The sequence below is a fragment of the Pithys albifrons genome, chromosome 8 (genome assembly GCF_047495875.1).
Source record: "Pithys albifrons albifrons isolate INPA30051 chromosome 8, PitAlb_v1, whole genome shotgun sequence".
Taxonomy (NCBI): domain Eukaryota; kingdom Metazoa; phylum Chordata; class Aves; order Passeriformes; family Thamnophilidae; genus Pithys; species Pithys albifrons.
The window spans coordinates 37,996,088-38,022,368 of record NC_092465.1 but is presented as its reverse complement, the minus strand read 5'-3'; the positions used below and the strand labels follow the sequence as shown (position 1 = coordinate 38,022,368).

General features: G+C 46.4%; 2 protein-coding genes and 1 long non-coding RNA gene across 9 annotated transcripts in view; 1 reads left to right on the top strand and 2 right to left on the bottom strand.

Moving 5' to 3' along the window:
- Positions 1 to 15,227, bottom strand: part of VWC2L (von Willebrand factor C domain containing 2 like) — a 52,678-nt gene extending 37,451 nt beyond the window's left edge. Inside the window, exons 1-2 of one of the 4 annotated variants that reach the window (XM_071562401.1) lie at positions 14,336 to 15,227; positions 11,770 to 12,236 (exon numbers count right to left, since the gene is read on the bottom strand). In XM_071562401.1, coding sequence (XP_071418502.1) covers positions 11,770 to 12,180 — 411 coding nt within the window. In that variant the 5' untranslated portion in view covers positions 12,181 to 12,236; positions 14,336 to 15,227. Of the gene's footprint in view, positions 1 to 11,769; positions 12,237 to 13,118; positions 13,191 to 13,290; positions 13,369 to 14,335 lie in introns of those variants that run through there. The other 3 variants (XM_071562397.1, XM_071562400.1, XM_071562399.1) reach the window with 3 other exon arrangements.
- Positions 13,518 to 24,521, top strand: LOC139675138 (uncharacterized). 3 transcript variants are annotated; one of them, XR_011698441.1, is made up of 5 exons: positions 13,518 to 13,916; positions 14,104 to 14,272; positions 14,488 to 14,652; positions 22,047 to 22,230; positions 22,777 to 24,521. It is a non-coding gene; the product is annotated as an uncharacterized lncRNA (long non-coding RNA). The 3 variants fall into 3 exon arrangements; XR_011698440.1 differs by having other exon boundaries at positions 22,047 to 24,521; XR_011698442.1 differs by lacking the exons at positions 22,047 to 22,230; positions 22,777 to 24,521 and adding an exon at positions 16,140 to 17,061.
- Positions 16,085 to 26,281, bottom strand: part of SPAG16 (sperm associated antigen 16) — a 425,449-nt gene continuing 415,252 nt past the window's right edge. For both annotated transcript variants that reach the window (XM_071562395.1, XM_071562396.1), the window contains one exon: positions 16,085 to 16,390. In XM_071562395.1, the coding sequence (XP_071418496.1) occupies positions 16,143 to 16,390 (248 nt within the window). In that variant the 3' untranslated portion in view covers positions 16,085 to 16,142. The remainder of the gene's footprint in view (positions 16,391 to 26,281) is intronic.

The window sequence follows — 26,281 nt, the reverse complement described above, 5'->3', positions numbered from 1 at the left end:
ATGTCAGAAAAAGAAATGCCAACCCCTTCAACAGGAGACATCAACCTCCATATTTCTATGATGTCAAGGCAGTTTGGAATGCAGTGGCTCTAACCTGGCACTTCTGCAGGCCTTGCCACAGGTTCTGACCCAGAAGCTGTACCCACATGCACCTCCTGCACACACGTCTGGATGTGTCCCATCCCCTGAGGGCTGCACTCCAAGGGAAGGAAAACTGAAAACCATGGCTGCTGCCAATCTCTCCATCCTCAGTTTTCAAGAGACTCACACAGACAATCCCTTTTCCTTCAGACAGGCTGGACTGGTGACCTCCTGATCGATGCAGACAACAGGAAACCAGAGCAATGGAAAGCAAAGTACATCAAATTGGGCACTTACAACTTAAGAGCAGCTGTAGCTTTTAATGACGCTAAGGACAATGGCAATTCTGATGGAAATTATCTCTGTAGCTACAGTTTCAGGTGGTGAATTTATTGGCAGGAAGCAAGAAAGAGAAGAAAGTTTAAAAGGACCTGATGAATAAATTCGGAGGCAAAAATGGCTGCCACATTATGGCTGAGGTGGGAAGTCACAAACCAGGGGAGAGGAATAAAGGAACTGGGATAGCATTCATCAGAGATACTCCTGGAGCTGAAATTAGAATAATTTTCATTGTCATTGAAATTGCCAGTGATCTCAGGCAGATTAGCAGGAGATTGTAGGAAAATTCAGAGCAAGCTTTGAGCTGAGAAATTTTGCAGGTGCCAAACTCATGGAGAATGAGCTAGTGAACCACCCAAAGGTGAGCCTGAAATCTCCTCAGTTCTCTTTTGGGCTGCTCACTTCGCTTTTACTATTAGCAGCAAAAATGCCACTCGTTTTTGTCACTTATTTAATAAAATAAAAATCATCCATCCAGCTAGTGGAGACACAGTATCAATTACACCACAGAAACTGTAACCTCCTGGATTTTCCAAAGGTGGAAAGTTGCTCAAATAAACAATCTGCTGAGTGATTATAGACGAGTACAATCACTGAAAACACAATCAGGCTGCAAATGACTTTGCAACAGGAAAAAACTACTAAGTCATTAGATAATTTATCTGCAGTGAAAAAACTGGAGCTGTATCCTACTTATAGCAATACAAATGAACTGTGCCATCCAGAAATTGAAAAATGCTTGCACCATACTGCAGATTGGCTAAACCAAGGAGCTGGCTTCCAAGAAGCAGCAGAAGCAGATGCTGAGGTCCTGTTTTCCTAAGGGAGCCCCCAGCACATACATGGAAATATTACTGATGGAAGACTGAAACAAAATGACAAATTTCCTCGACAGAAAGGACACAAGACACACAAATACAATACTGAAAACATTTTCTGTAAATGGTGACTCCATCCTATACTCAAAGCAGCCCCATCCAAGGAGGTTGAACATAACTTGTCTATTTCCTTAGCCTACAGCAGCCTCCAACCAAAGCTCCATTTTAGTTTCCCCTATAACTGCTGCGTGTCTGTTCATAGCTCTGAGTCTTCCCAGCATTTTAGTGACCAGGCTTGGATTCTGGAGATGAAAAGGTGTAAGGATGCTGTAATCTACCCCACAAGTCATGTATTCCTCTCCTTCCCTCACCCCCAGATCATGCCCATCCATACCAGGAAACCACATTATCCTGCCCATCCTTCTCCATGGGGAGCTACACAGATCAGTGAGCCAGATGAGGGAGAGGAGCACAGAAGATCTGCCTCACTGTGGGTATCCTGAGCCCACAGCTGATGAGTCAGGACTGTGATGGCATTAGGAGCTTTGTGCTCACAGATTTGGGCTGTGCCAAACAATCTGATGAGTTTAAAAGGCTCCTGGAACCACGTCTGGATGTGAAGAGTGACTCCTCCATTAGCTGATGAGAGGGAGACAACCTTGAGCCCTTTTTCCTGGCCCTTTTTCCGTGGGAGCTGCGTATCTGCAGTCTCGTGGTTGCTTTTCTCTCCTGAGAGCAGCAGTGAAGCTTTCTGTAAAAACATGACCTTGCACTTCTTCCATAAGAATGCCCTCTTTGCTTTGATATATGTCTCATTTTACTCCCTTCAACAGTTGCACCTCTCCTACCCTGGGGCTGAGGGGACTGGAGTTCTCTATTACTTTGTTGATAATTTTTATGACTTTATTACAATAGTTGTTTAGCTCAGACATGCCCATTGCACAGGGAAGGGGACTCCTTCTGAAAGGTTATAGATATGACAGATGGGACTGTGGCTCCAAAGTGCTCCAAGTTCGGACACACATAGAACGTCTGCGTGTACTTCACATTTGTTAAGTCCCCTCTAATGTCAACAGGGAATGTGAGCCCAGCTGGCAGCATCCTGCTCTCCACTCCCTCCCAGTCCTCTCTTGCAATGAGGGAGCCATGCCTAGGAGAAAGCTTCCTGGAGCAGGGAAAATGAACCAAGAACCTGGTCAGAAGGATGATCCCCTTCACATGTGTTTCCCCTACACCCCAATCTGCTGTTTCCTCCTTTGTTCGTGCTGAAAGATGGGAGGTGGCAAGATCAGCTCTGTATGCTGATAAAATACTGAATTTGTATTAAGGAGGTAGGTGTAATATAACCATAACCATAACCATAACCAGCCATGACTATGGAGGAAATTTGGACCTGGTCCTGCTTCTTCTCCTGAGCCTCCTGTCTGGATTGTCAGATGCAGTTTCCACGGCCACAGTACTGGCCACCAGTGCTGAATTTGGACTCTTTTACTCATGAGACACACAGGTGATGGCTGTTCACCAAACTGAATGCAATCTTTGAGTCAGTTGGCTTTGTCTGAAGACAAGCTCCATGTCCCCAATAGCTCAGGCAGCTGGAAACCATCACGGTGATGGGTTGGTGGGTGACTCCTGGCTGAGCTGCAGCAACCATGGGCAGGTGGGAGCTTCTCCTGCCCTACCCTGCAGACTTCAGTGCTCCATCACCCTCAGACTTGACATTTCACAGTTTTGCCTCTTGTGTCCTAAGGAAAGGTGGCCCCACCCCCTGGTACTACAGCACCCCAATATGGTCCCTCCTTCCCATCAGAGGAGCAGCTCCTTCCCAAATGCTTTGCCCTTGCTCACTGCTGCCAAGCTCAAGGTTCCCTCCAGCACTGGAGCTGGAGACAAGAGCTCATTACTGGTCTCCATCAACACATTCCGTCACCTTTTTCTCCTCCCAAGGGAAGACACATTGGCTGATCATGAGTGTATGTCCAAGGAGCTGACTTGCTTTTTGCCTTTACATGCTGAGGGTACAGGAGGCCAGGGGTGCTCAGTGCCCTTGGCTGCACCTGCACACACATCCCCTCCTCCTCTGCTGCCTCCAGGCCCTGCTTCAAAGCCTCATCCTGCCAAGCATGGGGTGGGGGCTGTACCAGTGGGTTGAGCATCACGTGTCTGCTGGGGTTTGCTGTGGTTGTGGTTCCCTTTGCTCCTGGGCCTTGGCAGTGGCCCCATTTTCCCTGCACTGAGAGGTGTGAGAGGGCAAACACATGATGTCAAATAGAGATCTGTTCCTGGTTGCCTTTTCTCTCTCATTCTCCTCTCTCTGTCCCTTTTTGATAGCCTAGCCTTACTCTTTACTTTCTGGCAGCTGGCAGGGCAGATCAGGCTTCATGGGAGCTCCCTTGGCAAATCCTTATCTCAGGTCAGCATCATGCAAACTCCTCAGAGGATTATCTTTACACCAGTGTAACACCCCAGCCAGCCACTTGAGATCCACTGGGCTGCTGCAGTTCACAGCAGCAGAGAACCTGCAGCTCTTTACCAGCTGGCTCTGTGGGGAAGGCATTTTACAAATTCTCCTGTCTGTCCCTTGTATCCAGTTGCCAATGCCTAAAACCCTCAGGAGAGAAGCCAGCAGGGTCTGGGAGGTTTCTGTCCCTTAGGGGATGTTATCACATTTGGTTATGAGCACAAGATGGGAAGAATGTGAAATAAAAATGGGTTTGAATGGGTGATCTGTGATGAGAGAATACACTGAGCTCTGCTAGCACAGGGAGCACAGTGGGCTAACCCTCAGTCAGAAAGGTTTTGATGACTGGGAGGACCACACTTAACAAACTGAGAGATTCCCTGCTTTGAGGAGCTGCTTCAAACCCTCCTATGAACATACTGATTTTACTCTAATTCCCAAAGAATTCCCTCTGACCTGTGCCACAGAACAGAGTAAGGAAGCCAAATGCCACACGTATTTTTACCTTGCAACTAGTCTGAGCACTGTCACTACATGACTTACCTAATTATAGTCTTTAAAACAGTAACTAGAATAATGGCTACTGGAGCATTATTTTTAATTAATGCAATTCTGCATAAAGCACAGTCCAGTGGCAACAAACACACACCTGCACTTTCCCTCGCTTTGGTAGGAAAGAGTTTCCTATAAAACTTCTCACCAAGGAGCTGTGAATGTTTCTAAGGATGACATCCTTCTTCATCAGCTGCTGGTCTGAACACCTCACGCTCACCAGCCCTACAGAGGCACCTCAGGTGACAGAGATGAACACAGCTTGGGAGAACCAAAGGATGAGCCCTTCTCTCCTTGGCCCCACTGAGCATTGCCTGGCACAATAATAAGGCCTCAGACTTGACCTCAGTGCTCTTGGAAGGAGCTGGTAGTGGCTGTGTGGACTACACATTCCATTTTCTTAACAGTCTGGCTCCAGCAGTGAAGGAGGGAGGGAGGGGAATGCCAGAGCTTCTCCTCTGGCTGTGCAGAGATATCCCCTCTCTTTCAGCAGCTCTCTGGACAGTCCCTAGTTCTGGAAGCAAGCAGAGCCAATGGGCTATTTCCTGGGGTGAATAACTGAAAGCCTGGCCACAGCTCTGGCAGTACAAATGTTGGGCACACTTTAATTCCTGTGTCATATTTACTGGAAAAGTACCAAACCCTTGGGCTTGCACACACAGGCCCAGCTCTGCCCTGCACTGTGAATTCAATGGGGCCTGTGCTTCATTCCTGGTGGTTTTGAATCCTGCTGCTGTGCAAGTTTGGGGTCTCCTCTGTTTCAGTGGGGAGCTCTGAGAAAGTCTGTGTGTAGCTCAGCCAGGGTCACTGAGCTCAGAGCTTCTGAGGCCTCCATATAGTGTGATCAGGGGAAGACAACTGCATGGACTTTTTTTAGCCAAATTTCGAATAAAGCTCATCTTCTTCCACCTACTGTAGTAATATATTTGTGTATAATGTAATATATGGTACAGAATCAGTAGCTAAGTACATAACACAATTTTAAAACAGGTATCACTATAGGTTGATATGTGATGGGCCTATCTATTTTAGTATGTTTTCTTGGTACAAATTATGACAGAAATACAGTAAGTCGGTAATTTGAGATTCCTTTGCATAGACACTGTCACTGTAATTTTGCCAGGAGGGAGATAATAAATCATACTTTTCCATCTGACTGATGTTCTGTTTCCCCTGTCTGATTTCAATGGCTGTGTGCTATCTTCAGAGCTGGCATTGTTCATGGCTCCTTTTATTAAAGCACAGGAACGTTATTGAAATTCCTTTTGTATTATGATTTTCTAGCTGTATGTGAAATTGCAGAACACACAAGGAGAAGAAGAAGGGGAAAAAAAAGGAAAAAGCTCTATTTGTTTGAGTCATGGTAGGGAAAAAAACCCTGCTGCACACAACTTCCTTCCTTGGAGAGGAAAATGCCAGCATTAAATGGGGGCCCCATGGTGGCTTGGATGAGTAATCAGCTTCTCGGAATTCATGGGCAAAGATCTAAGAGCTACCAGTGACCTGGAGGACTGGTTTAGTACAGCACCAAAATGTTTCAATAATGCTTGTTCTTGCAGAGATCAGCTTGCCATGATTTGGGCACTTTCCAAGATTCTCTGGGAAACTGAACACTCAGTCAAGAACCTTCCTTTCCTCTCCACAGTGTTTTCCCAGTGGCCTAAGGAAGCTGGGATTTACGTGTTGTACTGTCACACTGATGCCAACCACAACATCTGTGGTCCCATCCTGCAGCTGGACAGTGCAGTGCACTGGGGCAGGGCTGTGGGACCCTGAGAGCAGCCACTGCACCACCCCACACTGGATGGGTACACACTTTTCCCCTCACCTTCCCTCTCAACCAGGGCTGCAACACACTGGTTTTTCACCTAACAGCATCACCCCACCAGGAATACTCCAGAACATCCCCAGTGCTCCATTCATGTTTGGCCAGGTGGGGGTTGGTCTCTTCTCCCAGGCACTCAGCAATAGGACAAGGGGGCACGATGGGCTCAAGCTCTGCCAGGGGAAATTGAAGTTGGAGAGCAGAAAAAACTTCTTTGCAGAGAGAGTGCTCAGGCATTGGAATGGGCTGCCCAGAGAGGGGGTGGATTCCCCATCCCTGGAGGTTTTTCAACTGAGCTTGGCCGTGGCACTGAGTGCCATGATCTGGTAAAGGGCCTGGAGCTGGACCAAGGGTTGGACTTGATGATCTCGGAGGTCTTTTCCAACCCAATCAATTCCAAGATTCTGTGATCCTATGGTTCTATCCCAGGCTGGGTGGTCTGAGCAAGGCTGTACCTGGCACCACCTAATTTCTATTTCTGGTGCGGTTCTGGGAGTGAAATCACTTTTTGATTTCACTGCCTCCTTTTCTGCCATGTCAGGATGGACAGGCTGCAGTCAGGGCTGGGAGGTGCTGGGAGAGCTGCTGCACACATGCTTGCATGTGCCTTTTGATGAGAGGTCTCACTTTGTTAAGTTACATTCAGAGAATTGCATTAATAAAACATTTTGAAAGAGCATTAACAAAGCAGAAGGAGGTGTCACTGTTCTGCAGTGAAGGTTTCCATGATAAGCTAAGAATCCATATATGATAATGCTATGCTGATACAGTCCCTCATTTATTTTGGATTCTGATTGCACCCTGCCAGAGCTGGGATCCCTACTGTGCAAAGCACTGCTCAAGAAGACATAAAGTCAGCAAGATACAGAAGCTCTTGCTGAAGGAGTACAGGTGATTTGTGGACAAAACAAAGCAATGAACTTAAGATATATTGGCAGGAAACAGGGGAAAGAAAAATAAAGTACAACTCCAGCAGTGAATCCTGGCTCTTTTCAAGTCAGTGAAGATTTTGCCCTAGAACTAAAAATTTCCCCTTTCCTGTTTTGTTTTGTTTTTGTTTTTGTTTTTTTTCTCCCACAGTCTGAAGGCCTGTCCATGGACAAGGGATGTTCTTCCATCCCTCCACACTTGTGCTTGATGCAAGGGAACAGCATTTGGGCACCATGTAGGGACTTTCTGACTGAGGATAGGTTTGGGAGCAGTGAAGAGGACAAGGAGGTGAGGCAGGAGATGAAAGGCAGCAGCCAAGGCTGAGTCTTGGCAGAGCCAACAGCTGGAAGAAACTGTAGCTCTTGGAATAAAGCAGGGCAGCCACTGAAGAGCACCCAAAAACTGTCCTTGATGTTCAGAGTGTTTTCCAAGCTCTGGTTCACAACTGCAGGTTGAAGCTGCTCTCCTGACCCGAATATTATCAGGAAGGCCAAGTTGTGACACCAAAGCCTCTTGTGTTCCCACCCAAAGGTAACTCACCCAGTGCCCTGCCAGGCAAACCCAGATATGTCAATGCCTGTGCTTAGGCAATTCCCACCACTGCCCTGGAGGATGGCACAATGCTACCAAACCCCACGTCACTGGGACTCGCCCTCTTGCACAGGCAGGGAACAGGTCCTGCCTGTCACTCTAAAATGAAGAGAATGTTTCAAGAGGTCATCTTGGCAATCTCTTGTGAACTGACCATTCATCTCCCAGCACTGCTATTTTTCTACATATCCACAAAGGTCCTCAGAAGGTTATTCTGGATATGCCTCTGTTGGGTGGTGAGACATCTAGGAAGACCAGAGCTGATCATGGACTTTCCAAACTGACAAACCAGTCCTCTTCCAAGGGCTCCTGTCTGTGGCTACAAACACACCCTTGCCCATGCTGCAATTCCATTTCTCCAGTGTGGGTAGGTGTGTGCTTGTCTGTCAGTAAGTTATGCAAGAGAGGAAAAACTAATCAGCACTTAGGGAAACTGTTGTCTCACTGACATTTGCACGACTGCTCCATCAGCTGCCAAGGAACATCCACCATGCTGACAGAACACTGTCTCCTCAAGTTTACATCAGCTGCTGTCTGGGAACATTCATGTAAAACACAACCATGTGTACTTACAACAACCAAGACCACTCTCTGGCTTGTTATTTGCTTGTTTTCTCTCTCTGGGAAGAAAGGGGAGTGTTAACAACCTCCTTGAAAGATCTCTGCTCCTACAGGCGAGCACAGAGCACTTGGACTCAGACCTTCACCTCCAGGACTAAAATCAAAACAAGGATGGTGTGTGGGAATAAAAACAAGCTGCCAAGTGACCCCAAGAGAACCCACCAGATCTCTCTGAGAAAACAGAGGCTGCCTGAGACTCACAGCATCCTTCACACCCACCCTGCAGCCACCACACTGCCTGTGCTCCCGCTGAGAGGGCCAGGAGACCCCAGAGAGTAGAGCTGAGGCTGACAAAGAGAGAAGTGGAAAGCAAGATGGGAAATGGAGAGATGAATCCAGCAAAATCCATTAGACCTCCCCTCCCTCCTGCTCCACAGGTACCAAAACCCTGACCACTGGGCAGCAATGCATATATTAGACATACTTGAGTCAGATCTTGACTAACTTTAGAGGGACTGTGCTGATCACTTCTGTAGAGGTTTCCAGGTGGATCTGCAGTCTCTGCCAAAGCTGGGGATAAGTCCCACTCAAGCTCAGGGATGAGGCAGGCTATGTATGGACAGCTGGGGCCCCAAACCCACCAAGATCTTCCAGGACCCATAACAAAGCTTTGAACATGCTACATGGGGTTACTAAACCATCTGTCAAGGACACAAGGCTTTGCCAAGGGATACCAGAAAAACTCCTAATGGGTTTAGATTTACAGCTGAACTTCAGTTTAGCATTTTAGCTGTACGTGTTGATGATCAAGGGGCACAAGCACAAACATTTGGACAGCTGTCCAAGCTAGACAGCTTGTTGTCATGTTTGTATTTTGTGCTTGTGATTGCTATGACTCAAAAAATCAGATACACAAGATCTGTTCATTAGAAGAAAGCTAAATATTCAAGAAATGGGCCTTTATAACAACTCCTTTACCCTCAAGAGCATTGCAGTCACTGCCAGTGGTAAGAAAAAAGATTAAATTCAATTTGGATTTCTCACCCTAAACATAAGCAAAAATCTAGAAACAACAAAGAAAAATTCTTCCAAATGGAAACTTCTCAGAGATTTTTATATCCTTAAGTAAAAAAAATCCTAGAGAAAAAAATTAATCCTAATTTGTGAAAGATCAGGCAGCTGAAATCCCTACAAGATGAGTCAGTCCTGGCACACACACACACAGACACACACTTGCAAAAGATTTTAAATAGAGGCTAATTTCAGCTGAAACTGAGCACTGACAAGCACTTCTATAGATGACCATTTGGAACCTACATACGAGCAAAAGTAAATCAAATGGGTGAAAGGGTTCTGAGCCCACATAAAACAGTGCCTCTGTTTCCACTGAAAGCAGCCTGGTTTAGAGTCAGAGTCACTGGAGAAAGCCTCTCCTCTTTGATTCCAGTGTGTGTGGAACGGACGTGACGAAGTTTGCAGGCATTAGAAATTCAACAGGATGAGGGAAGAGCAGAGCTCAGAGCCTGCAAACCCATGAACTGCTCAGAATTTCAGCTGTGCAGACAGCAGGTGAAATCTTTACTCTCTTGAAGTAAACAGCAAAATACTTGGGTGCCTCATAAAGTCAAGACTTCAGAGCAGCAGTTTCCTGAATCTTGAAGTTCTGTCTTTCCTGTAGCATTTATAAAGTCATAGTTCACAGCTGCTCCTTTCCCACCCCCCTGTCCCCAGACATGCCTGGAAATGATCTTCCATTGCCTGACTCTCCTACACTACTTGAGAGGGGAACTAAAAAAATCACTGTTTATTGTAGGTAAACACACAGATTTCCAAAAGATTGTTTCTGCCCTATTCCACAAGGTATCAAGCTCTCAGCAAAACACAGGTCCAGGTCACAAGCTTGACTCTCAGCTAAATTAAGTCTGAAGCATCTCACGTTGGTTTTGGAGCTTAGAAGGTTACTGTGTTTGAGAGTGGCGTGACACCACCTACTTTGTGTTTCTCAGAGGATACTGAAACTTTGCTTTCCACTCAACATCCTTGGAACACAACAAGCAATGAACCAGATGGCTCCTCACTCCCTTTAATAGCCTTTCTCCCTATATTCTGTTTCTGTACAGTTTAAGCTGTTATCAGGATGCAATTATTTCTTTCAGGAAAAGTGATTACTACCTTTTTATTTAATTCAAATGCCAAAGATACTTTAATGACAAGATCCACCTCATTATTCTCCCACTGTAATCTCTTTAAAAAGAGTCCTTACAACTTTCTGCTTCCTAAAATCTCTCCAAAACCAGTCCTTATAACTCTCAGGTAAGATTCTGACCACGGAGGTTGGACACCTCACCACCTGATGAGAACACAGCAGTCAAAACGGGACCACTGAAGCATGATGGTGGGATGAAGTTTGGTGAGGCCTTGCTAGGGCAAGAAGAGCAGTTCACTGGATTTTTCACAAGTTTACTGCTTTATTTAAGCAGTTCACCAGATCAGCAACTTCACATTCCTCAGTGGAGCTAAGCAGGGAAGAGGTTGATCAGGATGGCCCTCAAGGAGATGTTCCTCACACCTTTGCTTTGCCTCGTGTCTGTGATATCAAACTGTCCTGCCAAGGCTGAGTGATGCAGACAGATGGACAGAGAAAGAGGAACATAAACCAGACACGACAGAAGAAAAGAACTACCTACTACCTTCACTGAAAATGACAGTTTTGGGGAAAGAGGAAGTTGTGACTGAGAAGTTTTGAAGTACAGACCAACACGAAATTATTGTCATTGCAGGAAAGAAAATAAACTGGCCAAGCGTATAATGAGCTCAGGCACTGAGCCAGGAGGAGTTACAGCCTGTCATTGATTATGGAGGTACAGCTCCAAAGCCACGTGAGCTGGGAGAACAAACTTGTGCACCTAGAGCTTTCACAGCCACTGTTCTGCATTGGGAAACACTGATCTCCTCAGCAGAATTGAAAACATGTGCTCAGACTCAGTAGAATGAGAGATGCACGTTGTGTAAAGGACAATAATTTTTAGAATTTGGTCTTATTTTTAGGATGTATTTCAGAAGGATTTCTTTACAACATTCCTAACAGGAACTCAACTATTACAATGAAACCACATACTTTTATTACTTGAGATGGTCATCTGCTAGGAATTTATCTTCTCCATTCTAGACAGCCTTATTACAGTTCAAATGAAAATATTAAAGGTAGTTTGGCATCTACTTATTTGCATTCTCATACAGTTATGAGTAACAACTCTCAGTACTGCACCATCTATTTTTTGCTATCCAAGTTGGAAAAGGGATTCTTCAAAAGCACTCAGCATTGGTTTACACACCACTGGTGGTCCAACATGATCCATACTATGAGCAAGGGAGGCAGATCCAGAGGGCTGGCAATTCCCACAGGGCTTCTGACTGACCACTGGCCCTCAATGGGTGCTTGTAAGGGGGAGGTGACAGCTTTTACAGGAGCCAGACCTTCAGCACAGCTAAGAATGACTTCAGCATTCGCCAGCAGCAGTAAGCAAATACTGAGTGCCTTTGAGAGTTCCCATCAAACACACAATTCCTAAAGCATGTTAATATTAAATACTGAAGAAAGAGTTTCGTACCTTAAATTCCTCCAAGATTTTGTAATTTTTCCCATGGTATTCACAGAAGTTTTTCACTTCTTTGCATTCCGGACAGCATCCATTGTGTTCCACTTTTGTACACTTTGGGTGGATTTTAGGGCATTCTGGTTGATCACAAACAGGTCCATCCTCGGTACAGACACAGGGACAGTTGGAATGTCCCGGGAAGAAACGTTCTCCCAGTTTGTATACAAAGCCACTGTCATCCACACAACCCTTCCCCCGATAGTCATCAAAGATCAGATTGTCATTACTGGAGGTCTGGTCCCCTTCATCAGCAGGGTAGTCTTCATGATTGATGGCAGCTGGAGTGACCAAACCAGGGATTACGAACAGAAGTATCCAGGCTTCATGGATATGAAGAGCCATCCCCCTCCTCAGCTTCTCCATCAGATCTCAATGCCAGATAAAAACAGTTGCTTCCATAGGGAGACCAGTGTTGTGGTCTGAAAATAAGTATTTTTAAGTGAGAACAAATCCAAAATTCAAGGAATATTGGCTTATAAAGGTCATAGGGTTCAATCAGCACCAAAGAATAAATCAGAGTTCTCAAACTGCATAAATAAATATCACTGCTCCATTTGAATTAAGCCCCTTCTCTGTGATTGTTAGACAACAAAGCATGTGAAATACATGACTTGGACACTCTGCCTGGAAGCACATGCCCACAAAGTATCTCTGAAGGAATGGTGGCTCACAGAATCATCTAATTTTTACTCTCCTCATCTGTGCAGTTGAGTTTTCAGATGCACCAGCAATTAAACCAGTTGCCTGAAATCACATGGTGATGGGGAGCTCGGAGGGTTTGAGCCCAAGTGGTCTGAACCTTTTGTGGTGGCCACTGTCCCCCTTGGTGCTACACATGATGCACAGCCCACTTCATTAAACTGAGGTGGGAAACCTGAACTGAGCAAGGAGTTAAGCATAATCTGTTGTCAAATCTGTGTCCCACACGAAAGAAGGTGCCGGGTTACACTTGGGCTGTGAGAAGTGCAGTAGTATAGAATTTTATATAAAGCATTTCTGAAGAGGGACTGTCTGGGCTACCGACACAGTCCAGTCTGCAGCAGGTATGCAATCCCAATAGAAGCAAAAATGCAGTTCACCTTCTCCATTATTCAGCATTTCAGTAATTCCGACAGAGAAATGCGGAGAACAGGACGTTAAATGCCTGCATAATGCATGAAGCCGCTGGAGTGTGTTTGTCTGATTAAGCCGAGCCTTTCTAAAACTTTGGGAGCGATGCAGCACGGCCCGACCTTCGCAAGCTCTGCTGAGGTGGTCGAGCGGGGGATCGACCCTGGGAGGGAGAGGAGCTTTGCACTGACCCCCGGGAGCGCCGGCGCCAAGAGAAGGCTCCGTGCCGGCGTCTTGGGAGCACTTCTGGCTTCCCACCGTGCCACATCAGTGCCACCGACACACTGTCCACATCACTGCCACCAACCTGCCCGCACACCAGCCCACAGCCAGTGCAACCCCGGCAGCAAACGGGTTGCTGACCTCTCTGAAGAGAGCTGGGCAAAGTATTACAGGAAACTTTTAAACGAGGTGAAATATTGGCATTCTCCGGATTGCGGAACTGCGGAGGTAGATCCTGGCACAAACCGAAAGAAGGACTGTTGGGCTGTGCGTGTCATCCCCTCTCCTCCTCCGTTCCCAGAGCACGCACACCCAGACACATCCAGTCCACACAAACATGCACTAACCTGCACACACAGGCAAACACGTACTCCCAACCCTCGGGGAGATATTCTTTATGTACTGGAAATTTTGGTGGACTGCAGATGTTCAGCAATTAATTCTTCCTAATTGATGCAAAAAAGCAGCAGCAGGAGGAGAAAGCTTTAATCCTAGAGAAGCAGCTAAGGGATCCTGTTGACAAAGCAGTTTTTCCAAAGCCACACCAGAGGGAGACACCGGATATTACACAAGCTTTATCAAATTCAGAAAGATATCTTCTTAATTGAAGTACTAGCTGCGTTTCCATCACAAGGACTATGCACCCTGTTGTTACTCCTATCAGCAATATCTACTGTAACATGCTGTTTGGAAACTAAGTGATTCCTGCAGATACGGCTGTTTTACATATCTACAGAGCAAAGAACCTCCTCACCTAAATGCTACAGGTAGGTTGCAACATTGCAGATTTGTGGGCATTTAAGGGGGGAAAAAAAGGCAAGCAAATGAAGTACTTCATATCTGAGAAAACGTGAAACAATCAACAAAATTTGTTGGAGTTTGATGAGGAAGCTCTCAAAAAATACGTAAAAGTTCTCCACAAATCATAAATAAGAGCACTGTATTTTACTACAGCAGCTGAGATGTCCCACAGCAACTCACAAGCGAGCCAGGAAATCAGACAGACTGCAGACGTCTTGCACGGACAGATTTCAACAAGTAAACAAATGCTGCTCAGCTCAGAATTAGTTTATAGCTTGAACTTTCTCATCATTTCTCATCATGAGAGATGCCAGGATCGTAGGTAAGTCTGAGCAAAACGTTTCCATCAGCCTTCCCTCACCCCAAGTGAATAATTCACACTTACCTAATCGGGCTCGATCTTATGGCTGAGAGGGGTCACAGGCCAACATGGACTGAAAGGTTAGAAACCGATTAGTGAAAGCAGTTCCTCCTAATCACGTTTTCGGTGTTGACTCACGCACAATCCCTTTTCCTCCACCTCCCATCGCAAAACAGGGGAGCGCGGCAGCCCAGCAACCACAGCATGAGAATTAAGCTTTCACCCGGCGCCGAGCATTCAGAGGGAGCAGGATTCAGGCGGTCCGGAGGCTGGGATGCCGCGGAGAATCCCCGGTGCCAGCAGCACAGTCATCGCGGCGAACTTGGGCTGCATCTCCTCAGGTCTCGGGGCGGGGGGGTGGCTGAGAAAACAACCCATCCCTGTCCCCTCCCTGCGCCCGGCGGATCTCCTGCGGCTCCAGCGCTGCCTCGGCGGGGGAAGGGGGGCGCGGGCGCTGGCGATGCGGGCGGCGGGCGGGGGAGGGCAGGCGGCGGAGCCCCGCGCCCGGCGGGCGGGCAGCCCCCGCGCCCCTCGGGGACTCCCCGGGCCGGGGGCCGGGCATGCCCGCGCCGCGCAGCTCCCTGCCGCTGAGATTAGAATTGATTTCCTTTGGGGGGAGGGGGTGAGAAGAAAGAGGGAATAACGGGGGAAAAAAACCCCCAAAATAATGCAGGGGCGGGGCACCCCCACCCCAGCCGTTGCCCCGCCCGCCGCCGGCTGGAGCGACGGCCCCCGGTTCCCTCCAGACCCGTCGGCTTCCCGCTCGAATCCAGCGGCTCCCCTCAGATCCGCCGCCTCGGGCTCCCTTCAGCCCGGCGTCCCTGCGATCCGCCAGCTGGGGCTCCGCTCAGCCCGGCTCCCCCTGGCTCCCCTCAGCCCGGCTCCCCTCAGCCCGGCTCCGCTCAGCCCGCCTCCCCTCAGCCCGGCTCCCCTCAGCCCGGCTCTCCCTGGCTCCCCTCAGCCCGGCTCCCCTCAGCCCGGCTCCCCTCAACCCGGCACTCCTCAACCCGGCTCCGCTCCGCCCGGCTCCCCCGGCTCCCCTCAGCCCGGCTCCCCTCAACCCGGCACTCTTCAGCCCGGCTCCGCTCAGCCCGGCTCCCCTCAGCCCGGCTCCCCTCAACCCGGCACTCCTCAACCCGGCTCCGCTCCGCCCGGCTCCGCTCAGCCCGCCTCCCCTCAGCCCGGCTCCCCTCAGCCCGGCTCCGCTCAGCCCGGCTCCCCTCAGCCCGGCTCCCCTCAGCCCGGCTCCTCTCACTCCGGCTCCCCTCAGCCCGACTCCCTTCAGCCCGGCTCCGCTCAGCCCGGCTCTTCTCAGCCCGGCTCCTCTCAGCCCGGCTCACTTCAGCCCGGCTCCCCCCGGCTCCCTTCAGCCCGGCTCCGCTCAGCCCGGCTCTTCTCAGCCCGGCTCCCCCCGGCTCCCCTCAGCCCGGCTCTTCTCAGCCCCGCTCCCCTCAGCCCGGCTCCCCCCGGCTCCGCTCAGCCCGGCTGCCCCCGGCTCCCCTCAGCCCCAGCTCATCGCCGCTGCCCCGGCGGTGTCCGGGCAAACATCCCCCGTGGCCGCATTATGGAAACTTCGCCTCATCTCCCCTCAGGCGGGTGCGCTGGGGACGGGGCGCCCCGGCTGCCGTGACTTGTGCTGTGCTACATTAAAAAACAATCTCCTTGCAATTCGGCCGCGCTGTCATTAGGCGTCATTGTAAAGCTGTTTCTCCAGAAACCACCAAACGAGAGCCTCTTGGCGTTGGGGAAAACGCGGCGCCAACAAAAAGAGGGAGAAACCTGGGGGGTTTATTTGGATAAAACGCCGAATAACGCTCCGTTTGGGCAGACACTAAGGATGCGCGTGTGAGCCGCCCGGTGCCGCGGTGTCCAGCGCCTTTCCCGCAGCGCCGAGCGATGGAGGTGCCGCTGTCCAGAGGCAAACCCTGCCGTCGGAGCCGGCGGAGAGCAGCAGCTGCGGGCCGTGGAAGCGCAGGCAGCGCACGGCGCCGCCGGGGCCCCGCAGCGCCGACAGCTGCCCCGCGTCCCGCCGCAGCAGCCGCACCGAGCCGTCGCTGCTGCCCAGCGCCACCACGCCACCTGCAAGGCAGAGCAAAGGCAGAGAGGTTGGCAAAGGCCGCTCGAGTTTCGAGGCAGTGGTTTTAAACGACACTCCCGCGCGTTACTGCTGTTCTCTGAGATAAATTAACAGAAAGTTGGATGGATCGATAATAGCGAGATTGGATTTTGCTGCGATTAAGCGAATCTGAAGACGCCGGTGCTCTCCTCATTAGGAGAACGGCTGTTTTACTTATATTTGGACACAGTTATTGAGGGCCAGAGAAGTGGATGCTCTTCTGATACTTGGAGGTATCAACACCAGACACGCTTTTAATGCTGCTTTTCTTGTATCACTCTAAGACATGAAGTTGAGGGTTTTCAGCTGAATTTCCAGGGGGTCAGGCCCTAACTGAACCAAGGGTCTTGCTCCCTTATATCCTTACAGAAAAAACAATGATAATTAAATTCTTAGTATGGAACTGGGTCTAACAGTAGGGAAAAAAATAAAAGACAAAGGAAAAAAGGTTCTAAAGAGTTCCCAGTTTCCGTGTGTCTGTTTACAAACCGAACCAACTCAGTTTTCATCATTCTTAAAGAAGCAGAATGTGTTTATAAGCTTATTATCTTTGTGCTTAAATAAAAGCAGAGGTAACAGCTGGTAAGTGATATATTTGAAGCACCTCTTACTTACCTGGCTCCCGGACAAAGGTTCTCTCCTTTCAAAATTTACTATAATAATCATGAGTTTCATGTACAAAATAAAAAGAGGGGGATCAATAACTCATTTCAAAGCTGCTGTGGCCCTACCAACAACGGGATCACTGTACTGTCAGTCGTGATCTTGGTCAAACACCTTTTCTCTTAGGAGCAAGTTCTATATTCCCTCCAAATGATTACAGCTCTTTTTATCTATTGAGATTTTCTCTCTGGAAGCAAAGACATGACCAGCAGAAGAATAATTAATATTGACACCGATAAAGTCAATGTGGCACCAAAGTCATAATTTTGGGGAAGATTATGGAAAACAGGAGATATTTTGCTCTTTTCAGTCACTCAGGTTATTCACCAAGTAGCCAATGGGAACACACTGCCCAACAGAAGTGAGTATGGAGGAATCCGTCCCAGTTTGAACAATGTGTGAGCCACAGGGCCTTGGGTGTGCCTGGATAGTTTATCCAGGGAATGTATTGTCCCTCTATTCAAACTAAGTCCTAATGATGTTCTCTGCTCTGCCCATGAAGATCTGGTGGCTTCATTTCTCCATTTATCAAGGGAGACATGTAGCCTAAAATACCTTACAAATGCATGAAGATTATTTAACCACAAGATCTGCTTAGTGTGGTCATGGATATTTGTGCAAGAATTGGAACTAGGAAGGAGAGTTAACCATGATAAATACACCCTATTTGCAAACCTTTGTAACTACCCGGCTTCTTCATCTAGAACAAAGTCTGACACAGCAAAGATCTGTAGGATGGATTAGAGTGTCCAAAGCAGCAGATGTGAATATTTATTATAAACTCTCCTCCAGCAAGTCTTTGCTGACAGAAGCATTGCATATGGATTTCGCTTGCAGCCAGACTCTCCAGGCAATGGCTGGATGACTTCTCTGGGAGCCAAACAAATGCCATTTCGCCTGGAGCCCTGACACCACAACAGCTGGGCAGGGGGTTAATGCCACTTTCAGCTGCTCAGATCCAGTAATGAACCCACTTGTTACAAAGAGAGAAGGACAGGAAGGAGGAAAGATTTGGACAGCTGCAGTTCCCTTCCAGAAAGTAAGGGCAGGACAGAGTGACAACAGACAACAAGATCAGCTGCTCATCCACCCCTGGGTTGGCAGCAGGGCCAGAACAGATCTCAATCCTGCATTTTTCTGAACTCCTTCTAGATAAGTCATACGCCTGAAGCCAAACAATAGCACTTTCATCCCACCAATATTCTGACAGCACTGGGAAAGGGCAAAACCAACAGGAAAGCAGAGACAGTAAAAACCAGCTGGCCAGAAGGTGCAGTAGTAACCTGCACGTGCCTCCATGGTGAGTACTCGCTGGGGAAAGGACTGAGGTGCACAAGGCAGCCCTGGGGAAGAATGACTGGTTCCATAGGAATTTTTGTTCCCTCAGCTGTGATGTGTTACTATTGTTGACCATGAGAACAGCCAAATCCTTGCTCATGTAACAGCAGGATGCACAGGCAAATTTTTGGGAAAGGGGAGGGGAATGCACAAAATGAGAACTCATTTCCGTCACCCCTTATGTCAAACACTGATCTACAGGCTCATAACAATTTGCTCATTATCATGTAAATTTACTCCTTGCTTCCTTCCAAAAGGAGATGTTTCTTTTGGAAAGAGGGAACAAATTGTGTTTTATTGTTCTTTCAAAATGTTCTCCAATTAGGAAAGCAAACAAAAACTACTACATAATTGTCACACAAAGCTCTTTTTTAATGAAGGATACTTACTTGTCACTAACAAAGGCACTTTGATAGAACACTTAGAGGAAGATAAAAGCCTGAAGATAAATTTTTCTTCATACTTTTGACCCAGCTGTCGGGTGGTGCTGGTGTGTGCAAACTCACTGAACTCAACAGTTAGGCTGATTAGCATTGAAACGAACAGTTTCTGCTTAGAAGATACAAAGTCTCAAAGCTTCTGACCTGTAGATTTCACAGCCTCTGGATCTCCAGCCCACAGGGCTTCCAAAGAAGCCACCCTGGATCTGCTGGTGCACCTCCCACACAGGCAGCACGGGGAGCCAAAATGAAGCTTTGCTCTGGCTGTCCCCACACCAGTCCTGAGCTCAGCCTTCCTCAGCCTGGCAGACAGGAGTGATGACAAAGCACATTGCCACGACAAAGAGACCCTACAGTAGCAGCCTCTGTACCAAGCACAGCTGATTTGCTGTTGCCCATTGCTAGAACACAGGTCCTAATTGTTCTGATGCACCCCTGTTATGTCCTTAGGATAACATAAGCTCTGACCATCTGGTCACTTGCTTCAAGAAGGATGCAGTGAGTTAGAAAAGGTAAAGAAGGGTAGCAAAGGCAATTAAAGGTACAAACAACTTCTGTGCAAGGAATCATTAAGCCTAGCCCAGGAAAACCCCCATTTGTGCCCTAAAATGTATTTGGCTGATGGTGCTTTCTCCATGTGCAAGCCTCAGGCTTCAGTCAGGCCATGATATCGCTGCTCTTTCCCTCCCTGGGGACCCACTGAGAAATCTGGGGCTGAGCCAGGCCCCAAACTACCCCCAGGTGATGGTGAAATGGGTTTTTTGTGACTCCTGTGTGACGTGGGAGCTGTGAGGCAGCTGGAGAAGCTGCCAGGAGCAGCGCAGTGTGGGACATGGAGTCTCTGAACAGCCACCTTCCTCCTCGGATGAGACTGAATCACGTCTGGGAAATCAGGGCACTTCTGCTCCCTTTCTCTCCCCAGCACTGGAGAAGCTGCTGCTGTGGGTTCCCAGCCCCAGAGTCCTACAGGGAAAAGCTGCCTCACCAGGCTGCCGTTCCCAGGCTGGCAGCACTCCTGGGTTTAGGCATTGATTGATTACAAATGCAGTGCTGTTGTACTTAAACCAGTAAAAATCACTCACGCCCTTCTAGAAGAACTATTTCTGCTGCTAAAACCATATCCCTACATTGTTTTGAGACCAGAACTGAGCTCTAAAAATATCATTTAGTAGCTCAAAAGAGATACTAATATTTCAGATTTTGCTTGTTTTTTTTGGGGGATGGGTTGTTTGGGGTTTTTGTGTGGTTTTGTTTTGTGTTTTTTGGTTTTGTCTTTTTTTTTTTTTGTTAATTTTAAGACACATATCCCACTTTGGAGAATGAAGTAATTAAAATGAAGCATCTTGTATGGAAATCAGTCCCTGTAAATTTTCCAAATGCACATAAAGTTGTGGGCTTGAGAAAGGCCATAGCCATAGTGTCAAAAGCAAGAATCTGACAAAAAAGAAAAAAAAAAGAAGTAATTTTACTGGAGTCTACACACTGACCTAAACATGTGAGCTTAAAAGCAAAGTTATTTCATTCAGTGGAGCTCACTTGTGTTAGATATAAGTAAGCAACATGCCTTTTCTCATCTGCAAGGAACTTTGCATACCTATGCTGTGTAAATCCTAACGAAGCAAAGCCACTCCTGTGAATACAGTATGAAATCCATCTCCTAATTCGAACTGGTGAATAAATTTAAAATAGTGCTGGTGTGTTGAAGCAATCTAATTTGTTTCTGCATTTCTTCAGAAGACAGAACTAGACAAGATTAATTTACTGGGTTGATGGCTCCAAATTACTTGGGGTAGAGAGAACAAAACCTGTACTTGTCGAAAGACAGTTTGACAATTTATATTTCATAAGAGTCTAACAGAAATCACAGCCATGATTATTGTCTTCTTTGTACAATGAATTTTGAGTGAGACCTTGCCAAGACCACACTAAGTACTGCTTTACATGTTCAAACAGCTGGAAACAGAGACATCTTTGGAACAAACCACCACTCCTCACTGGCAGATGCCTTGTAGACACATTGAAGTGCTACAACTGTTCTTCAGGCAAATTAATTTACAAATTAGGTAACATTGCATTATCTAATACTCTGAAAATTCCTGTTTTGGCAGGGAAGTACCTAAAGTTTCTGGAGTAGTCTAGCACCTTAAATGTTAATAAAATAACATTGTAACAAAAGTCACAAACTCCACCACTGCCTGTAGCTGAGACATTCCATACTGATAACTGGCACCATTTGCCAGCTCCAAGCACCTTTTTTCCACAGACTCAGCAAACAATGTGAACTTTTCTGCTCACCCACAGAGCAGAACAAGGACAGTGACAGATCAAAAACTCCTCTCTGTTCCAGCAGCTTTTACATCCAGAGCAAATGGACAAGTCGAGGTGCAGGAATTGGACAGTTGCTTCTAATAAAAGTACAGCAGCTACATTAGATGCCTTGCAAATGATTCAGATGTGGTAACTTTCTCAATTTAAAAAATACTTGCACTGCCTGACTGTAACCAAGACATTCATCTTCAAAGACAAACCCAGTTATTTCTTGTTTCCTTAAAAATATAACCTTGCATGATATGTTTATCATAACTGCATGGAGAAATCTGAGCCCGTTCCTGATGGCAGAGATGAAATAACATCTCAAAAAAAGAAGGCAAGAAAAGCTCTGATCAATAGGGAAATGGTTTTTATACACATCAGAACCAATTTAAAGAATTTTCTAGGATCAATTTAGATAGACAGAAATGCTTCTCAGCATTTATTACCTGTGGAGGGAATATTGATCCCATCCATTGATTTCTCCTATGAATGTAGAGCAGCATCTGGTTTTGTTGTGTTGGGTCTTTCTCCTAAAGATGCCCCAAAGTGGAAAGTATCAAGAAACTACTTATATTTTAAGGATTTACATTGGTGGTTCAACCAATGTCATTACTCAGAACTTTTAAACTCTGTTCAAGAATAGTCAGAATGTAATTTAGTTTAGTTTTGACACATAATTTTTATTCAATTGAATATATTTTAAAGGGGTTTTTTTTGAACCTTACTTACCAAAGGCTACTAATTTTTATACAGCACATTGTATCAAACATAGTTTCTTTCCTGTTCCCTTTTTAAAAGGAATGTCTCTTTATGATAAGGTTATAAATTGCACAACCCTAATGGATTAACTTCCCTCTGAATTAAGATCTTTTGTCAGTACTGGAGCTGCAACCATTGGCATCATCATCATCATCACTCAACCCAGAGTGTCCCAGGAACAGGTCTCCTCTCAGGGGAGGTGGACATGGCAAAAAAACCCAGTCCCTGTCTTGAAGGATCTCCAGGATAATGAAAACCCCACCAACCACAACAAGGAATACAGTAAATAGGTAAGAGAGGACAAGGCTACAGACAGTTAAATGGCCATGATCACACTGCCTTCCCAACACTTACATGTGTTAGGGGCATCCTGGCAGCAGGGGAGGACTTGGATTTGGAGTGCTGTCCATGCACTGCAGCAGGTGGAGGTCCCAGAGGACCTAAACCAAACCTGCTGAGGTGCACAGGGCACACCAAGAGCAGTCTGACTGTCCTGGTGCAGCCCAGCCTGGACTCAGCGTGTGGCTACAGCACCTCCAGCTCTGGAGTTGGCATCACCTGGGCTTGGGTCCTTACCTGAGACATGGGAGGAAAGCACCACTTGCCTTAATAATACAGTAACTATTTCTCATACACTACATTTTGCTTAGGAAAGCACTTTTTAGACATGGCTTTAAATTCTCCATTCTCAAATGTGAGTAAAACCTCCTAAATATTCTTCTCTTGGAAATAAGGGTGATCCCCTCCTCCCTTTGCCTTCACACTCTGTTTATTTAGATCTTCCATGGGACAGGGCATAGAAAGATAATATTGAGCAGGTTGTAATTTACTTGCAGAAATTCACTGAATATTCTCAGTAATGGAGACCAAAAGGCAAGCTGGGAAAGACAGAAGAGGTGCAAGAATCTGCTGATACAGGTGTTTAATATACTGATACCAAAATAAAATCCTTTTGTCATTCCCTCTAGTGACTTTACAAGTATTTAAATAGACACAGATTTGGTGAAGTATATTAGGGAAAATCAGCTCATCTCAGCGTGCACTTAAACTCGTGACTCAGCTTATGGGTGTGAAGTCACTCAATCCAGCACAGTCATGTGCTTAAGTGACTCGGGGCATCACAAACACATCCATCACTGCCGTAATGAGTTACAGCACAACTCTGGTAATGAGCACATTCCCCTTGGTTTGGCTTTTAGCAGTGCACTAACAGGCTGTGCTCTTAAAGAGAAAGCAGCTTTCCAGGCTGAGCAGGGGCACAGAGTGCAGGTTCCCTAAACCCAAGCCCTACAGGAAGGTAAGAACAGAAAAGTAAGTGCAGAGAGGGGGGTTTTTTGACAAATTATTCAATAGACATTTACAAAGGTGGAAAGTGATTCCCCTGGAACACAGAAAAACTCCAATTACCCAGGCAGTGTGTTAACAGAAATTCAATTCACATCTTTCAAAATCTGCATGTAGAGATTTGGCCTGGATGATAAATGAGAGTGCAGCAGGATGTGGCCTCACACATTTCCCTCCAAAGGGTAAAGGTGCAGAGGAACGTTTGGGCAATGGAAAAAGAGGACTTCTCTTAACTTCTTACTGTGTGGAGACTGTGACCTAGATGAAGGGGCATTATTCCTGGAGCTTAAAACAGATCTCAGAACTCAACAAATCCTTTTTCAAGCAAGAAATCACCAGAAAGTTACTCAGAGCAAAGAAAGCATTTATCTGATAGAAGAAAATCCTTTATATAAAAGAACGTAAAGCTCTTTTATGAGGATTTCTGGACCCAGACCATTACTGTAAAGCTCCCTTTCAGCTGGATTTGAGCTTGTTTATATTACATTTTAGTTGGCCTTTTGGTAGCATTTTGGATTTCTGAAACAGCTTCAAAACAAAGCAGAAAGTATTAAAGCAGAAACTTCTGGAGCAGAGTCTTCAAGATGTCAAAACCTTTCTAGATGTGTTAATGAGGCATGCTCGAATATATTCAGAATATATTAAAAATAATACACTGAGAATAAAAGGAAAACACCTTCTGTCTAGGACTGGATTTTTTTTTATGGAAATTGCTCCCAAAGAATATTTTTGTGCATGTACTAGGAAGGCATTTGTCTAGCTCTCAGTGCTGCCTAGAATATCTGTATGTGGGCACACATGTAGGTCTGTGTTTCCAAGTGAATCTAAAAGACAGATGAGGATCAAGACATTGTGGCAAAAATCCTTGGACTGCTGCAAAGTGTGGGACCTCAGTCCCACTGAACTGTTCTGAACTCAAAACCCCCAAAAGGCAGCATTGGTTTTTCTATCCCCATGCAAAGGGAAGGTGTTGAGTGACACTCCAGCACTGGGAGCTGCCTGGAGCCTGGCACAGCAATAACTTGTTGGCTGAGAAACTCCCGAGGTGACATCACAACAGTGTTGCTGTAGTTGTGCTTGTGCTGCCCAGGGCAACAACATGACAAAAATGTCACATCTTAAGAAAGCAGCGGAGTAAAAGAGTAAAGATCAGTATCACCTGATGCTCTTCAAAAAGGAATAAATCACCATAAAATTATCTTCAGAGGTTGCCAAGCTGAAGCTCTACTTGCAAAGAAACTTTCTGAACGACTTTTTATGTGATGGCAAGTGCTCCAGAGCGTGGTTAAGGTTCACATTAAAACCTTGTTCTGAAGAACAGGCTTTTCTCTTCTGTTAAACTCATATATTAGAAGCAGCATATCATGTTCTGTAGTACATGTAATATTGTCTCCATAACACATTAGCTGTTTTCTTGGGTGTTTCAAGAGTTGCACTTACATTAAATAAAAATTTTCATTAAGAAAAATAAAACTTACCGATGGGTTAACTTAGGAAAATTAAGTCACAGCAATATTGCTGTCACCACAAATTGAAAATTATTCCAGTTTCTGCCACAAGTGAGGTCCCTGAATACAGATTTGGGTGCAAAAACCTGCTTTCCTCTGAACTCCCTCCTTGACTGCAGCTGTACGTATTTTAGGCATTGCTATGTCTCATTTTTAAGAATTCAGTGAAGTTGAGCAGTGTATAAAGAGTAGAAAAATTCCAGGTATGCAGGAACAGAGCTCCGACTAATGGAAACACTGTTTTAAAAGCCCTCACAGAACAGAAGATAACCTTTGTATGAACACTCTGTTCCTTCTCCTTTCCCCACTTCCTGCTCGCAGGTGCCTGCAGTCAGTCAGTCAGTCAAAGCCTCCCTGATCCTCCTTCCTTTCTCACAAGATAAGATGGATATGCTTGTGTTACAGAAGATGAGCCCAGGATGTGAACAATGATTTATTTTCCCCTCGGACAGCATATGCATCATCCTTTCCATTAACTCTAAAGGAAAGGCCAGATGTGTAATGGCTTTTTGACAGGGAGTGGGATTCATCTCACCTAACCTTGCCACCCCACAGCAGAAACTGAGCCGAGCAGTGAGTTCATCTGTGCTCCTGCAGCTCCCAGGGGGAACAACTCCCCTCCCCGGGGAGCTCCCCTGCCTCTCTGAGACAGTGACTGCAGGGGAAGGGCTCAGTGCTGACAGAGGGACCCTGCACAGCTCATCCTCGGCCAGCTGAGGAGGGGTGAGAATAAATCCCACACAAAACTTGAAAACAGGCACCTCCAAAACATTCTCGAAGGCAATTCCCTAATTTGCATTGCTGCCAGACCTGTAAGCCAGAGCTTCTGGAAGTGTAACTAGGCACCTGTATCCATCTCCAGGCACTTAAATGCCATCCAAAGTCAGACTTACATAGGCAATGACCTCTATTAAGGCCAGGTCTTAATCATTTGGTGCAACTCTCACGCTGTGGCAACAATCCATAATTTCCAAAGTGTTTGTTAACAAAGCACATCGTGGGCATCGTCAACATTTTGTAACCCCATTAACTCTGAGATAATGGACTTGTCTCCACTATATTTCTAAGCTTATTGAAATGGACTGTAATTAGCACCTTTTTTTTATACAAATCTCGACCTGCAGAGCCAGTTCTTACACCACAGCTAATAACCACTGCAGGTGATCAAAGCCTGAGATGGAGGTGGACACAGACAAAAGGGTTTGCCCATGCAGGCCTGAAAGCCAAACTTCAGTTTACTTTCAGAGTTCAAGCAGCAGCCATGAAAAGTACTACTTCAGAGAAAAAGCACTTTTGAGGAAAAATAATACTTCTTTTGCTTCACCTCACAATGTTCTGCCTAAGTGTTTTACCTCTGAACATGAAAGGTTTACCTCAGAAAGAGAGGTTTGGTGTCCTTATGAGCCCAGACCAGAGCAGAAGTTCTGGGTAAACACCATGGATTCCTAATAGTTTTTGCACCCATCCATCTTTCCTAGCAAAAAAGATC